The 15,287-nt window shown below is 46.6% G+C and overlaps 1 protein-coding gene across 2 annotated transcripts in view; it reads left to right on the forward strand.

The window, feature by feature from the left end:
- Nucleotides 1–15,287, forward strand: part of LOC126188095 (peptidoglycan-recognition protein SA-like) — a 173,489-nt gene that overhangs the window by 137,925 nt on the left and 20,277 nt on the right. For both annotated transcript variants that reach the window (XM_049929558.1, XM_049929559.1), the window contains exon 2: nt 14,043–14,207. In XM_049929558.1, the coding sequence (XP_049785515.1) occupies nt 14,043–14,207 (165 nt within the window). The remainder of the gene's footprint in view (nt 1–14,042; nt 14,208–15,287) is intronic.

A 15,287-nucleotide genomic window follows, 5' to 3' on the forward strand; every position in this document is an offset into this window, starting at 1 on the left:
GAACTACTTAAACCTGACTAACCTACGGACATCACACACATCCATGCCCGAGGCAGGATTCGAACCTGCGACCGTAGCGATCGCGCGGTTCCAGACTGAAGCGCCTAGAACCGCTCGGCCACCTCGGCCGGCAGACACCAAGGGATCACCAGTTTAGCACTGGAGAAAAATTATGGGGTAAAATTGGTGGAGTGTGACCAAGGATGTAGTTTGCAGTAGTTATTCGGAGATGAAGAGGCCCGCACAGGTTAGTGTAGCATGGAGAACTGCATCAAATTAGTCTCCAGACTGAAGACAACAACAATAACAACGTGTATCATTCGTATTTTGTATTACTCCAACTTCCACTTCACCTGTCAGAGTAGTTTTTGGTCCCAGGATAACTATATATTCTGACATAAATTTCTTACTTAACGTGTTAAAGCGGAACGAAGCGGCACTGCACAACCACGGTTAACAAATAGAGAAACGAGTCGCTGCCGTATTGCCACACACCACTGCCAAACAGCCAGGAAGCCATGCTGCATGCACAAATCGCATGATATCCATCAGATTGCCTGGGGTTTGCAAGCGACCAGCGATTTGCCCACACTCGTGCTAGCGATCGGTTGCCCACGCGGCGGATCGCTGCGATCCATCATTCGTATGACACCTTCCGGACCACCTGACGCTGGCCCAACGGCGTTGGTTGGAGAACAGCCCTTTTACACGATCGACGCCCTTCTCCCAACTAACTAATCGGCACAAGTGAGTCTACTGCAGCGCTCCTGGTGTATTATTCTTATACTAAGTCTCTTCTGTTTCGAGTGGTCATTTTCGTTTACACGTCAGTGCCAAAATAATTGATTGTGTTGTGAGAGCTGTCTGATGTGCACTACATGCAGTTTGTATCTGTCCGGCCAAAGTGACGTTATGAGGGACTGCCCTTCTTACGAAAAAATCGAAATGTGGTAGCAAAATGTCGGAACAAGCAATGATAACAAAATTTATTAATAACCAAAGCAGAATTCATAGCGGAAGTTGTCGTCGGAGGGCGTGTGGTACATTCTGTAAACTCCTGATGAACATGAAAAAATGTCATCCAAACATTTTCAACATATATAAGTATTTGCTCGAAAAAATATATACTTGTAAACACGTGAAACAATATCTAGAACGCAGTAAATAGCGCCCTTTTCTTTATCCTTTGTACATTTTGTTTTCTTGCTGTAAATTATTTTTCTCGTCAAATAACTCCGACATTTTAACTGTTGAATTTTCATTAAACGCGTTTATCTCTTTACGTTTTGATTTATGATAAGTGTAGAATTTTCTCTGTAAAACGTAAATATGTTTTTGCTTTCAGATATTTTGTATTTGTTGTAGGTGAACACAAATAGGAAAAAATACCAGGACCTTGTGTAGCTTTTCAATGTGTCACGAAAACAAGCAAACAGCACACTAAACATTAAGAAGACAGGACAACATAAAATCCACAATAGGAATGACCTTGGATCAGAGGTGAGGTGTGCCACCCCCCCCCCCCCCCCCCGTCACCCCACCCAGTTTCTGAGCATGCGCAGTGTGCAGCGTACTCGGAAATTTAGAACTCCATTCTCGGCACAATTTATAGGTCATTGGCGTCATAGACACCTTCGTATCACGGTCGGCTGCTAATTTACTCGCAGGCACAAAGGCGAACGTACTTAGAGTAGTCGATTTTGACCAAGTCGCTCGTGCAAAACGGGCGGAAAGGAAAACAGGTTCGTCGATGCGAACTATATGCTGAGTGAAAGGGCGAGGGATAGCTGGCGGCAGGGCTCTGCAACGCAGCAACGGAAACTGCGTCTAATTGCCTATGTTCCCTGTCACTCGTACTACGCTAAAATCATGTCATACTCAAACTGTTCGATATAATACTGAAAAAATACACCGAATAACATTATGTTACAAAATTTCAGGTGGAGTCGGACCCCTCTCGTCCTTAAGAACGAACCACCCCTTGACTCTTTAAATTAATGAGCTGTCAATCGACAACTGAGAAATTTTCAAACAGTCAACCTGAGGACACACTATCCTGGAATTCACAGCCGAGCACAAAGATTAATATTCCTGCTACTGTGGAGTTGAACATTCTTTCACTTGTGTTTCGATATACACTACTGGCCATTAAAATTGATACACCACGAAGATGGCGTGCTACAGACGAGAAATTTAACCGACAGGAACTAGATGCTGTGATATGCAAATGATTAGCTTTTCAGAGCATTCACACAAGGTTGGAGCGGGTGGCGACACCTACAACGTGCTGACACGCGGAAAGTTTCCAACCGATTTCTCATACACAAACAGCAGTTGACCGGCGTTGCCAGGTGAAACGCCGGCCACGGTGGTCTCGCGGTTCTAGGCGCTCAGTCCGGAACCGCGCGACTGCTACGGTCGCAGGTTCGAATCCTGCCTCGGGCATGGATGTGTGTGATGTCCTTAGGTAAGTTAGGTTTAAGTGGTTCTAAGTTCTAGGGGATTGATGACCTAAGATGTTAAGTCCCATAGTGCTCAGAGCCAATTGAACCTGGTGAAACGTTGTTGTGATGCCTCGTGTAAGGAGGAGAAATGCGTGCCATCACGTTTCCGAGTTTCATAAAGATCGGATTGTAGCCTACCGCGATTGCGGTTTATCGTATCGCGACATTGCTGCTCGCGTTGGTCGAGATCCAATGACTGTTAGCAGAATATGGAATCGGTGGGTTCAGGAGGGTAATACGGAACGCCGTGCTGGATCCCAAAAGCCTCGTATCACTAGCAGTCGAGATGACAGGCATCTTATCCGCATGGCTGTAACGGATCGAGCAGCCACGTCTGAGTCAACAGATGGGGACGTTTGCAAGACAACAACCATCTGCACGAACAGTTCGACGACGTTTGTAGCAGCATGGACTATCAGCACGGAGACCACGGCTGCGGTTACCCTTGACGCTGCACCACAGACAGGAGCGCCTGCGATGGTGTACTCAACGACGAACCTGGGGGCACGAATGGCAAAACGTCATTTTTTCGGATGAATCCAGGTTCTGTTTACAGCATCACGATGGTCGCATCCGTGTTTGGCGACATCGCGGTGAACACACATTGGAAGCGTGTATTAGTCATCGCCATACTGGCGTATCACCCGGCGTGATGGTATGTGGTGCCATTGGTTACTAGTCTCGGTCACCTCTTATTCGCATTGACGGCACTTTGAAGAGTCGACGTTACATTTCAGATGTGTTACGACACGTGACTCTATCCTTAATTCGATCCCAGCGAAAACCTGCATTTCAGCAGGATAATGCACGGCAGCATGTTGCAGGTCTTGTACGGGTCTTTCCGGATACAAAAAATGTTTGACTGCTGCCCTGGCCAGCACATTCTCCAGATGTCTCACCGATTGAAAACGTCTCGTCAATGGTGGCCGAGCAACTGGCTCTTCACAATAGGCCAGTCACTACTCTTGATGAACTGTGGTATCGTGCTGAAGCTGCATGGGCAGCTGTACCTGTACACGCCATCCAAGCTCTGTTTGACTCAATGCCCAGGCGTATGAAGGCCGTTATTACGGCCAGAGGCGGTTGTTCTGGGTACTGATTTCTCAGGATCTATGCACCCAAATTGCGTGAAAATGTACTCACATGTCAGTTCTAGTATAATATATTTGTCCAGTGAATACCCGTTTATCATCTGCGTTTCTTCTTGGTGTAGCAATTTTAATGGCCAGTAGTGTATGACTTAAAATGTTTCTTAACCAGGGAAGGAAGTCGTGACGTAAATGCGTGTCTTTAACAGCAGAACGTGTCGCTCGATAAACACGTCACATACGATCTGTTTATCGGCAGAGTTCACACATTTTAACGCACCTAAGCGTGAGTAATTACTAATAGTATCAGATAGGCGCATACTTACTAGTCAGACTTGGACGACAGCGTTCTGTTACTGGGAAAAGTTATTAGGGTCATTAAATGTTTTACGAGTGGGTCTCGGCACATCGATAAAGCAAGGGAAATGTAAGATACGCTTCAATATTTCGACGCTCGCATAGAATTTCTTTTAATAATGATAAAACCTCTAACAGCCTTTCGACTGCGCCACTTGAGATACGCTGTACAAATATAGAACGGATAGCGAACTCAGTGAGAACACTTCAGTACGAGATTTATTTCTCAGTCAGTTCAACAGCTCTGCCAGGATGGTCAATACGGAGCTAGATCAGCTGCTTCGGACGGCTACTTTGTCAGGCATAGGTTTAGTTCTTGTTGATCGAGACTAAGATTTGTGTTCAGTGATTCCAAATTGAATGAAGTTAAGCTTAACGAGAAGCTCAGACAGGTAGTTACTGCAGTTGTTAAAATATCACAAGATTCTGAGAAAAGTACAGTGAAAAATAATATTAGTATGTCACAAGATTCACATATAAGCACAGTGAAAAATAATGTTACTATATTGCATGAGAGTACCAGGGGATTAAAAAACAAAGTAGATGAGCGTCTTGTTTAGCTAGAAGGTTTAGAAACTGAATGTGGAATATATGTACTATGCCTGTCTGAACTTCATATAGTCACAAATATGGAAAAGGTAAATATAGGTGGATATAAGCTTTCAGCACATGTCAGTAGGGACACTATGGAGAGAGGAGGAATTACCATATATGTTGAAATGGATCATGGTGTAAAAAATTTAGAATCTAAAAAATTTTGTGTAGAGCAACGTGCATGTGAGTTTAACCCAAATAATGGTACTGTTAGGTCCTCATAGGGAAAGTTTCAGCTATTTTTGGAAAACTTGGATTCTTAGTTGTGCTATCTGTCAGACAGAGGGAAGAAAAAAATTTAGACCTCTGGATAGAAAAAAAAATTTTTCTTTTGCGAGATACAACAGTAAAAAGTCGTGATTCACCGGTTAGAAAAGGCTTTTAGTTGTGCTCAATACTGAGAAGTGGAAACCTATCACTGCGACTTTCGGCGGGAGAGGACGAAATTACTGTGTATCTAAATTCGTTAATCATGATATCTTACATAAATGCGTTGAAATGCGGCGGGCAAACATACTGTAAACGCACACTGTGTGTGAACCCATATGTGAGTTACATTATCGTTAACATTAATTAAAATGAATAGCTGCCAGATTTTGAGAGTAATCATATTCTGCTAGTCCGATTCCTTCGTTGCGTGGCCTACGTAACTTGGTGCGAGGATATATTAACACCGGTTTTAGGCGAAATTTGTTTCCACTACATTCTCACTTATTTACCAAGTTGTTCGTCCGAACCGACAGCAGATCATTGCCTCATTCTTTAACTTCCTTCGTTGGCCTGTGCCGCTGGACATGCTCTCGTGGCGTTCCAGGGTCTCCAGGTCTTTATTGACTGCATTCCTCCACCTCAGTTTTGGTGTACCAGGTGGTCTCGTCCGTTGTGACTTCCCTTCTAGCACATCTTTCAGCGTCCTTTTTTCTCACCTCAATAGATGTCCCGGACATTTAATTCTTCCGCTCTTTATTTCAGCTATCACGTCTAGTTCACTAAACAGCGCATGGATCTCTGTGTTTTTCTTTCTTCTAATAACTCCGTTTTCTGTCACAGCTCCTAAGATTTTTCTTAATAGCTTGTTTGCCAAGGTCATAATTTTTCTCTACATCTTCTAGCTCAGTGTACTTGTTTCAGCCCCATACATCACTACCAGTCGGACAACTGTCTTATCTCATAATGCAATTGCTTTAACAAAGTATAGTAAACAAAATAGTCTTTGTCGAAAATATTGTAGCACAGTTTCGTAATAATTTACAGAAGACAATACTGCGATAGAACATGTAAATTAAACGACTGTGACAGTTTGTAATATATAAAATATTATTTAATAAAGCACAATTTCTAATGCATTCTTTTGTTTTATTTACATTTCTAGGTACTGAGACTCGAACTCGGGACCTTTAGCTTTCGCGGGAGTGTGCCCCACGAACTTAATTTTTTTTTCTCGACCCTACCCCATTTTTTTTTTATGGCTCAGTGACCTAATCACGGTGTCCCCGTCTCCTCACAGGATAAGGGAGAGGTTGAGTGGAGGAAACAGTGTATCTTCATTTAAGTTGTTTTTATCAATGGGAAGGAAAACAACAGTTCTTTCATGTAGAATAACAACTGAAACAACTCATCGTCCGTTTTAGAAACGAAGCAGTACGCGAGCCCTGGAAAAAGCCCCCAGCCACATCCGAAAAAGAAAAGAAAGTCACTTCGCAAGGGGGGGGGGGGGGAATATCCTAGTCCGTGAAACTGCGCAGACGTGGGACTCCCCACTCTCCCGGGGCTCATGAAACATGCTGCCCAGAAAGTTCGCAAGGTAAATTTTGTATTTCGAGCGATATCGGATGATCTCATGTTGTTCTAGTACATAGGGCCAATAACTCACGCCCGATGTCACAGTCCGCGAGAGCACTTAGTGCGACGCGTGTCCTGCAGTCCAGCCGATTGCCGACATTTTCTGTTGGGGGGAAGAAGAGCGCGTCCGGGAAGAATAAAGCATTCGGATGATCTCATGTTGTTCTAGTAAATAGGGCCAATAACTCACGCCCGATATCACAGTCCGCGAGAGCACTTGAAGAGCGCGTCCGGGAAGAATAAAGCATTCGTCATCGACGCGGAGTCGTCGGTGCGTTGGAGGAGTGCCATGATGCGTTGCGTCAGCCACCAAATGTCCTTCGTCTCACACAGCACCGCAGACAATGTTCGTAGGTTTCCAGCATTCCACGTATAAGACGGAGTGGAGAATCGAGCGTGGCGTACAACCGTCGGCGTTTGACCGTCTTGCCGTTGAAAGAAGTATACCAAGACGTCTCGCCGCCATGGTGAGCAGAGGCGTAAGAACAGATCGCCAAATCAGTCTCCAATCGCACGTTGGATATTTAAGTTCGACAACAATTTTGGCTTGATGATGCCTCAAATATCGATGTGTCTTATGGACGGTGGGGATCCTTGTGGAAGGTATTTGTAACTGAATATAACTAAAATCAACCAAGAATCGCGCGAACTGGGACAAGGAAGGCGATATAATGCCCACCGCCACTGGCAGTTCAAAGGACGGGGACGGGGACGGGGGACGGGGGGGGGGGGGGAGAAAAACGTCCAGGATCGCCGACGTCTTGGCATGTTGCCGTAGGTTCCAGGTCCGTATCATCGCTCGGAGGTATAGAGCGAGAGCTTTGTTCCCCACATTCGGGAAATAGGGTCCTCCGGAATGGTGTGGAAAAGTTAAAGTCTCGTGTTTGACCATAAACAGAAACCATTGGTTGACACAACGTCCAAAGGCCGCCATTAAGCTATCAGCTATACCGTTTGGTATTGGCACTACCTGTGACAGTTGTGGTAGTCGTGAGGCAAAATGAACATTAGTATATTCCATCGTTTGGAGCTAGACGTGGGTTCGGAGCGAACTGTTGCGTATGTTCAGTCGGACGTGCTGGAGCAGTAGCCGGCAGCTCTCCGCCGCTGATTGTCGTAGTGATCGGGTGACCAAAACCTCTAAGCATTCTGTCATGTCCACCATCGTAAACGGACTTCACAGAGCGTCCACGCCCCGTCCGATGTGCATAATCTTGGGTATATACGTGTTGACCCTGCTACCAGTCCCCACGCCGTATGTAGCAAGAAGGGCAACCACCTGACGTATTTCGTTCTCCGTTCAGACGAGTATCATCAGGTCGTCTGCATATGCTCAACGAAGGAACTCGCACGGAGCTGGACGCCTGTAATATTCCGTCGAAAGTCTGCAGCAGTGGTTCGAGCGCTATTGCAAACAGCACCGCCGACAATGGACATTCTTGCCTAAATGATGATGATGAGCGTTTGGCGTCATTGGCCGGGAGGCAGGTCCGGCCGCCTTGGCGCAGGTCTTATTACATTCGGCGCCACATTGGGCGACCTGCACGCCGGATGGGGATGAAATGATGATGAACACAACACAACACCCAGTCCCTGAGCGGAGAAAATCTCCGACCCAGCCGGGAATCGAACCCGGGCCCGGAGGACGGCAATCCGTCACGCTGACCACTCAGCTACTGGGGCGGACATTCTTGCCTAACTGCGCTGTAAACAGGAATCGTGCCTCCCTACCTGCCATTGACTCGCACCGTCGAAGGAGCGCCGCGAAGGAGGCGCATAAGGACGGTAATGAAACCCTGAGGTATCGCCAGGTGTCGCCTGCTGTCAAGGAAATCATGGTTGATCCTGTCAAAGGCGCGATCAAATTACACTGATACGGTCTGCAGCTCGTGGTCTCGCGGTCGCGTTCTCGCTTCCCGAGCACGGGGTCCTGGGTTCGATTCCCGGCGGGGTCAGGGATTTTCACCTGCCTCGAGACGACTGGGTGTTTGTGTTGTCCTCATCGTTTCATCATCATTCATGAAAGTGGCGACATTGGGCTGAGCAAAGGTTGGGAATTTGTATGGGCGCTGATAACCGCGCCCAAACATCATCATCATCATCATGCAATGATATGAATGCCGCGCTCATGTGACATGCTTCCACCAGCGCTATGATGTCACGGTATTCACCTAGGATAAAGTGGATGTTGCTCCTGACCTCTAGATATGCCTGGTCTGGGGTATTACAGTCTTATACCTTGCCGCCAACATTCGCACAAAGATTTTGTAGTCAGTATTGAGCATCGTGAGCGGTCGAAATTGATGGGCGCTGACACTCCCTTCCGATTACGGTATTGGTATAAACATTCCCGCCATGAATTGTGACGATACTTCCTTGTCAGGGAGCAGTAACTTATTGCACACAAACGCACATAATTGGATCCGCGAATTCGCCATAAAATTCGAATGTCAGCCTTTCGAACTTACACACAATTTTATGTCATCGATCTAGGCCGGGTTTAGTTGGCATAGATTTTGATTTTTGATTTTCTTCTATTTTTTTGTGCAATACTTGGAAAGATTGCGGGGAATGCAGAAAACACTTTAACTTTTTGTCTACAAAACCACGAGGACCCCTTAGTCAAATACGTATTTAGGTAACCTCAAAACGCTTTCCCTTAAAAGCTTGTAGCCCTGGGTGCAGGGTTAGTGGACATATCCCTCGGAGTGAATTGGCATAACGTGATATGGATAGGGATCGGTGGGCAGAACACAGAAATTTTCGAAGTTCATAATTTTATTTTATCAAAATTTAGGGAATCTCCTTTTCGAAGAATATATTCATCAAAACAAAAAGTTCGCGTTAGGAAACAATAAGTGAGCAGATATAAATACTACTAAAATTTATGAACAACAGGATGAACCGAACTGTATGAACAAACGACGATATCTTCAAGAAAAATAACTTGTTCTTGTTGTTATAGCTATCTGTAGTTATTCAAATAGAATTAGTTCCATTTTTAGATCGAACAATGAATGCAGAAGTTGGGCGACCGTTTATTTGAATTGCTGGGCTCAATTATAGCACATTTTTACATTGGTCGTACTAAACTGAATTATCTTCACCTGGCCATCTCTGGTTTTTTTACCTTTTTGGCCATGGCGGACACTCGAGTCTCCTTGCCATCAGTTTCGTCGCTAGAGCACTAACAGGCGTGATACTTCCCCAAATCAAAGCCATTTTAATGTATTCAGGGTGATCATGAGGCCCTGGAGAGTGTGAGGCATTCCTTGATGATCTTGTTTGATGTGACCTGTTCGTGTAGCTGTGCCAACTGATCCCAGACGTACTCACCAACCACGATATTACTGGAGTTGGCCTCCTGCAGCTGTTATCGGAAACACATGATGATGTTACAGTAATCGAAAGTTTCCTGGACGACCGTTTACACACTGGTAGTCTGAATAGCTTCACGAGCAAGCTGTGTGGTCATTAGAACACCAGAGCACATTCTGATGGGCATCAAGTGCACGACTCAATCTCATACACCAAAAACAAAAGATTATGATACTTGCATGCAATAACAGTTAATCAGTGTTTCGAAAACCGTCACCAGCAGTGCCTCAATTCGGTCTACAGGTTCACCACAACATATATATACAGGGTGGTCCATTGATAGTGACCGGGCCAAATATCTCTCGAAATAAGCATGAAACGAAAAAAATACAAAGAACGAAACTCGTCTAGTTTGAAGGGGGAAACCAGATGGCGCTATTGTTGGTTTGCTAGATGGCGCTGTCATAGGTCAAGTGGATATCAATTGCGTTTTTTTTTTAAATACACTCCTGGAAATTGAAAGAAGAACACCGTGAATTCATTGTCCCAGGAAGGGGAAACTTTATTGACACATTCCTGGGGTCAGATACATCACATGATCATGCACAATGTCGGCACTAGTACAGTGTATATCCACCTTTCGCAGCAATGCAGGCTGCTATTCTCCCATGGAGACGATCGTAGAGATGCTGGATGTAGTCCTGTGGAACGGCTTGCCATGCCATTTCCACCTGGCGCCTCAGTTGGACCAGCGTTCGTGCTGGACGTGCAGACCGCGTGAGACGACGCTTCATCCAGTCCCAAACATGCTCAATGGGGGACAGATCCGGAGATCTTGCTGGCCAGGGTAGTTGACTTACACCTTCTAGAGCACGTTGGGTGGCACGGGATACATGCGGACGTGCATTGTCCTGTTGGAACAGCAAGTTCCCTTGCCGGTCTAGGAATGGTAGAACGATGGGTTCGATGACGGTTTGGATGTACCGTGCGCTATTCAGTGTCCCCTCGACGATCACAGTGGTGTACGGCCAGTGTAGGAGATCGCTCCCCACACCATGATGCCGGGTGTTGGCCCTGTGTGCCTCGGTCGTATGCAGTCCTGATTGTGGCGCTCACCTGCACGGCGCCAAACACGCATACGACCATCATTGGCACCAAGGCAGAAGCGACTCTCATCGCTGAAGACGACACGTCTCCATTCGTCCCTCCATTCACGCCTGTCGCGACACCACTGGAGGCGGGCTGCACGATGTTGGGGCGTGAGCGGAAGACGGCCTAACGGTGTGCGGGACCGTAGCCCAGCTTCATGGAGACGGTTGCGAATGGTCCTCGCCGATACCCCAGGAGCAACAGTGTCCCTAATTTGCTGGGAAATGGCGGTGCGGTCCCCTACGGCACTGCGTAGGATCCTACGGTCTTGGCGTGCATCCGTGCGTCGCTGAGGTCCGGTCCCAGGTCGACGTGCACGTACACCTTCCGCCGACCACTGGCGACAACATCGATGTACTGTGGAGACCTCACGCCCCACGTGTTGAGCAATTCGGCGGTACGTCCACCCGGCCTCCCGCATGCCCACTATACGCCCTCGCTCAAAGTCCGTCAACTGCACATACGGTTCACGTCCACGCTGTCGCGGCATGCTACCAGTGTTAAAGACTGCGATGGAGCTCCGTATGCCACGGCAAACTGGCTGACACTGACGGCGGCGGTGCACAGATGCTGCGCAGCTAGCGCCATTCGACGGCCAACACCGCGGTTCCTGGTGTGTCCGCTGTGCCGTGCGTGTGATCATTGCTTGTACAGCCCTCTCGCAGTGTCCGGAGCAAGTATGGTGGGTCTGACACACCGGTGTCAATGTGTTCTTTTTTCCATTTCCAGGAGTGTAGGAACCCCCATATTTTATTACATATTCGTGTACTACGTAAAGAAATATGAATGTTTTAGTTGGACTACTTTTTTCGCTTTGTGGTAGATGGCGCTTTAATAGTCACAAACGTATAAGTACGTGGTATCACGTGCCATTCCGTGTTTAAGTGAGTGTTTCGGTGTTGTGCGTCCTTCCACAGTGTTGCGAACAGAAATCATGCTGTCGCTGGGTGTGCTCTTTATATCTCTTGCGAACAGAACCCAGACTGTCGCCGTGTTTTTTTAATTGTTTGTCTATTGTTTTTCTGCTTCCTGTGTGTTTTATTAGTTTCATCAACCCTGTGTTTTATGTTTCACGCTCCAGAATTTTCTGCCATTTTTACCTTTAAGTCACCGATTTTATCGCCAACTGTTATTATTTTTTATCATCATCTTTTTAAAACAAATTCTGTAGGCTGAAGAGCGGCGTAATAAGCTGCTGCCAGCCCGCCCCCTTTAGGGGGAATCGAAACGCAATAAAGGGGGAAAAAATACCATTCCGTCAGTGCGGACGGTATTTGCTTCGTGATACATTATCCATGCTAAAATGGACCGTTTACCAATTGCGGAAAATTTCGATATCGTGCTGATGTATGGCTATTGTGATCAAAATGCCCAACGGGTGTGTGCTATGTCCTGGACGACCTCAACCAAGTGTCCGGACCGTTCGCCGGATAGTTACGTTATTTATGGAAATAGGAAGTGTTCAGCCAGATGTCAAACGTCAACCACAACCTGCAACAAGTGATGATGCCAAAGTAGGTGTTTTACCTGCTGTCGCGGCTAATCCGCACATCAGTAGCAGACAAATTGCGCGAGAATCGGGAATCTCAAAAACGTCGGTGTTGAATGCTACATCAACATCGAATGCACCCGTAACATATTTCTATGCACCAGGAATTGCATAGCGACGACTTTGAACGTCGTGTACAGTTCTGCCACTGGGCACAAGAGAAATTACGGGACGATGACAAATTTTTTATACGTGTTCTATTTAGCGACGAAGCGTCATTCACCAACAGCGGTAACGTAAACCGGCGTAATATGCACTACTCGGCAACGGAAAATCCACGATGGCTGCGACAAGTGGAACATCAGCGACCTTGGCGGGTTAATATATGGTGCAGCAATATGGGAGGAAGGATAATTGGCCCCCATTTTATCGATGACAATCTAAATAGTGCAATGTATACTGATTTCCTACGCAATATTCTACCGATGTTACTACAAGATGTTTCACTGCATGACAGAATGGCGATGTACTTTCAACATGATGTATGTCCGGCACATAGCTTGCGTGCGGTTGCAGCAGTATTGAATAGCATATTTCATGACAGGTGGATTGGTCGCCGAAGCACCATACCATGGCCCGCACGTTCACCGGATCTCACGTCCCCGGATTTCTTTCTGTGGGGAGAGTTGAAGGATATTTAGTATCGTGATCCACCGACAACGCCTGACAACGTGCGTCAGTGCATTGTCAATGCATGTGCGAACATTACGGAAGGCGAACTACTCGCTTTTGAGAGGAATGTCGTTACAGGTCTTGCCAAATACATTGAGGTTGACGGACATCACTTTGAGCATTTATTGCATTAATGTGGTATTTACAGGTAATCACGCTGTAACAGCACGCGTTCTCAGAAATGATAGATTCACAAAGTTACATGTATGACATTGTAAAAACCGAAATAAAATGTTCAAACGTACCTACGTTCTGTATTTTAATTTAAAAAACCTACCTGTTACCAACTGTTCGTCTAAAATTGTGAACCATATGTTTGTGACTATTACAGCGCCATCTATCACAAAGTGAAAAAAGTGGTCCAACTAAAACATTGATATTTCTTTACGTACTACACGAATATGTAATAAAAAAATGGGGGTTCCTATTTTTAAAAAACGCAGTTGATATCCGTTTAATGTATGGCAGCGCCATCTACCGGGCCAACCATAGCGCCATCTGGTTTCCCCCTTCAAGCTAGACAAGTTTCGTTCTTTGTAGTTTTTTCGTTTGACGCTTATTTCGTCAGATATTTGGCCCGTAAAATAGGGGTCCTACCTGGATGGTGCAGCTTTAAAAACACTCCACACTAGCTATAGCCCTTATTCAGGGCTTTCACAGTAGCACTATGACAGTGCTCTAGCTCCATGGGGGCAGGAAATAGAAGCTATCCACCAACTAGCCCTTTATGCCAACTAACCCCGGTCTCCTCTACTTTAAAAATAACCGCGTAGTCATGCTCGCCTAATCTTAAACAGTGTTATTATTTTCATTTGAAAACTGCCAACGATTAATTTTTCCTGAAATAAAAACACATGGTGTGGATGCGGGCCTCCTGCTAGTGCATGTGCTACCCCTCTGACTGGTGTACACCGTTGTGGTATCGCTGTCCAGGGCAGACGGTTGCAGCAGCTGTTTTTCGTGTTGCAGGCGCGCTGTGTCCGTGGCTGGGCAGCCCCGGAGAGCCCCACTGGAGGCTGCTGCTGTGTGTGGCGAGCGCCGTCGCCGCGGCCGCCACGATCGCCATCCTGGTCGTCATCCTCCGGCGCAGCGACGGCAATGCCGTGGACACCCGCCCTGCTAGACCTCCGCAAAGTCAGTACCTACGATGATACACAACTGACCATTAAAATTGCTACACAACGAAGATGACGTGCTACAGACGCGAAATTTAACCGACAGGAAGAAGATGCTGTGATATGCAAATGGTTAGCTTTTCAGACCACTCGCACAAGGTTGGCGACACCTACAACGTGCTGACATGAGGAAAGATTCCAACCTATTTCTCATACACAAACAGCAGTTGACCGGCGTTGCCTGGTGAAATGTTGTTGTGATGCCTCGTGGAAGGAGGAGAAATGCGTACCTTCACGTTTCCGATTTTGATAAAGGAGGGATGGTAGCCTATCGCGATTGCGGTTTATCGTATCGCGACATTGCTACTCGCGTTGGTAGAGATCCAATAACTGTTAGCAGAATATGGAATCGGTGGATTCAGGAGGGTAATACGGAACACCGTGCTGGATCACAACCGCCTCGTATCACTAGCAGTCGAGATGACAGGCATCTTATCCGCATGGCTGTAACGGATCGTGCAGCAACGTCTCGATCCCTGAGTCAGCAGATGCGGACGTTTGCAAGACAACAACCATCTGCACGAACAGTTCGACGACGTTTGTAGCAGCATGGACTATCAGCTCGGAGACCACGGCTGCGGTTACCCTTGACGCTGCATCACAGACAGGAACGCCTGCGATGGTGTACTCAACGGCGAACCTGGTTGCACGAATGGCAAAACGTCATTTTTTCGGATGAATCCAGGTTCTGTTTACAGCGTCATGATGGTCGCATCCGTGTTTGGCGACATGACGGTGAACGCGCATTCGAAGCGTCTATTCGTCATTGCCATACTGGCGTATCACCCGGCGTGATGGTATGGGGTGCCAATGGTTACACGTCTCGGTCACCTCTTGTTCGCACTGACGGCACTTTGAACAGTGGACGTTACATTTCAGATGTGTTACGATACGCGGCTCTACCCTTCATTCGATCCCTGCGAAACCCTACATTTCAGCAGGATAACGTACGACCGCATGTTGCAGGTCCTTTCTGGATACAGAAAATTTTCGACTGATGCCCTGACCAGCACATTCTCCAGATCTCTCACCAATTGAA

Source organism: Schistocerca cancellata, chromosome 5 (assembly GCF_023864275.1).
Source record: "Schistocerca cancellata isolate TAMUIC-IGC-003103 chromosome 5, iqSchCanc2.1, whole genome shotgun sequence".
NCBI lineage: Eukaryota > Metazoa > Arthropoda > Insecta > Orthoptera > Acrididae > Schistocerca > Schistocerca cancellata.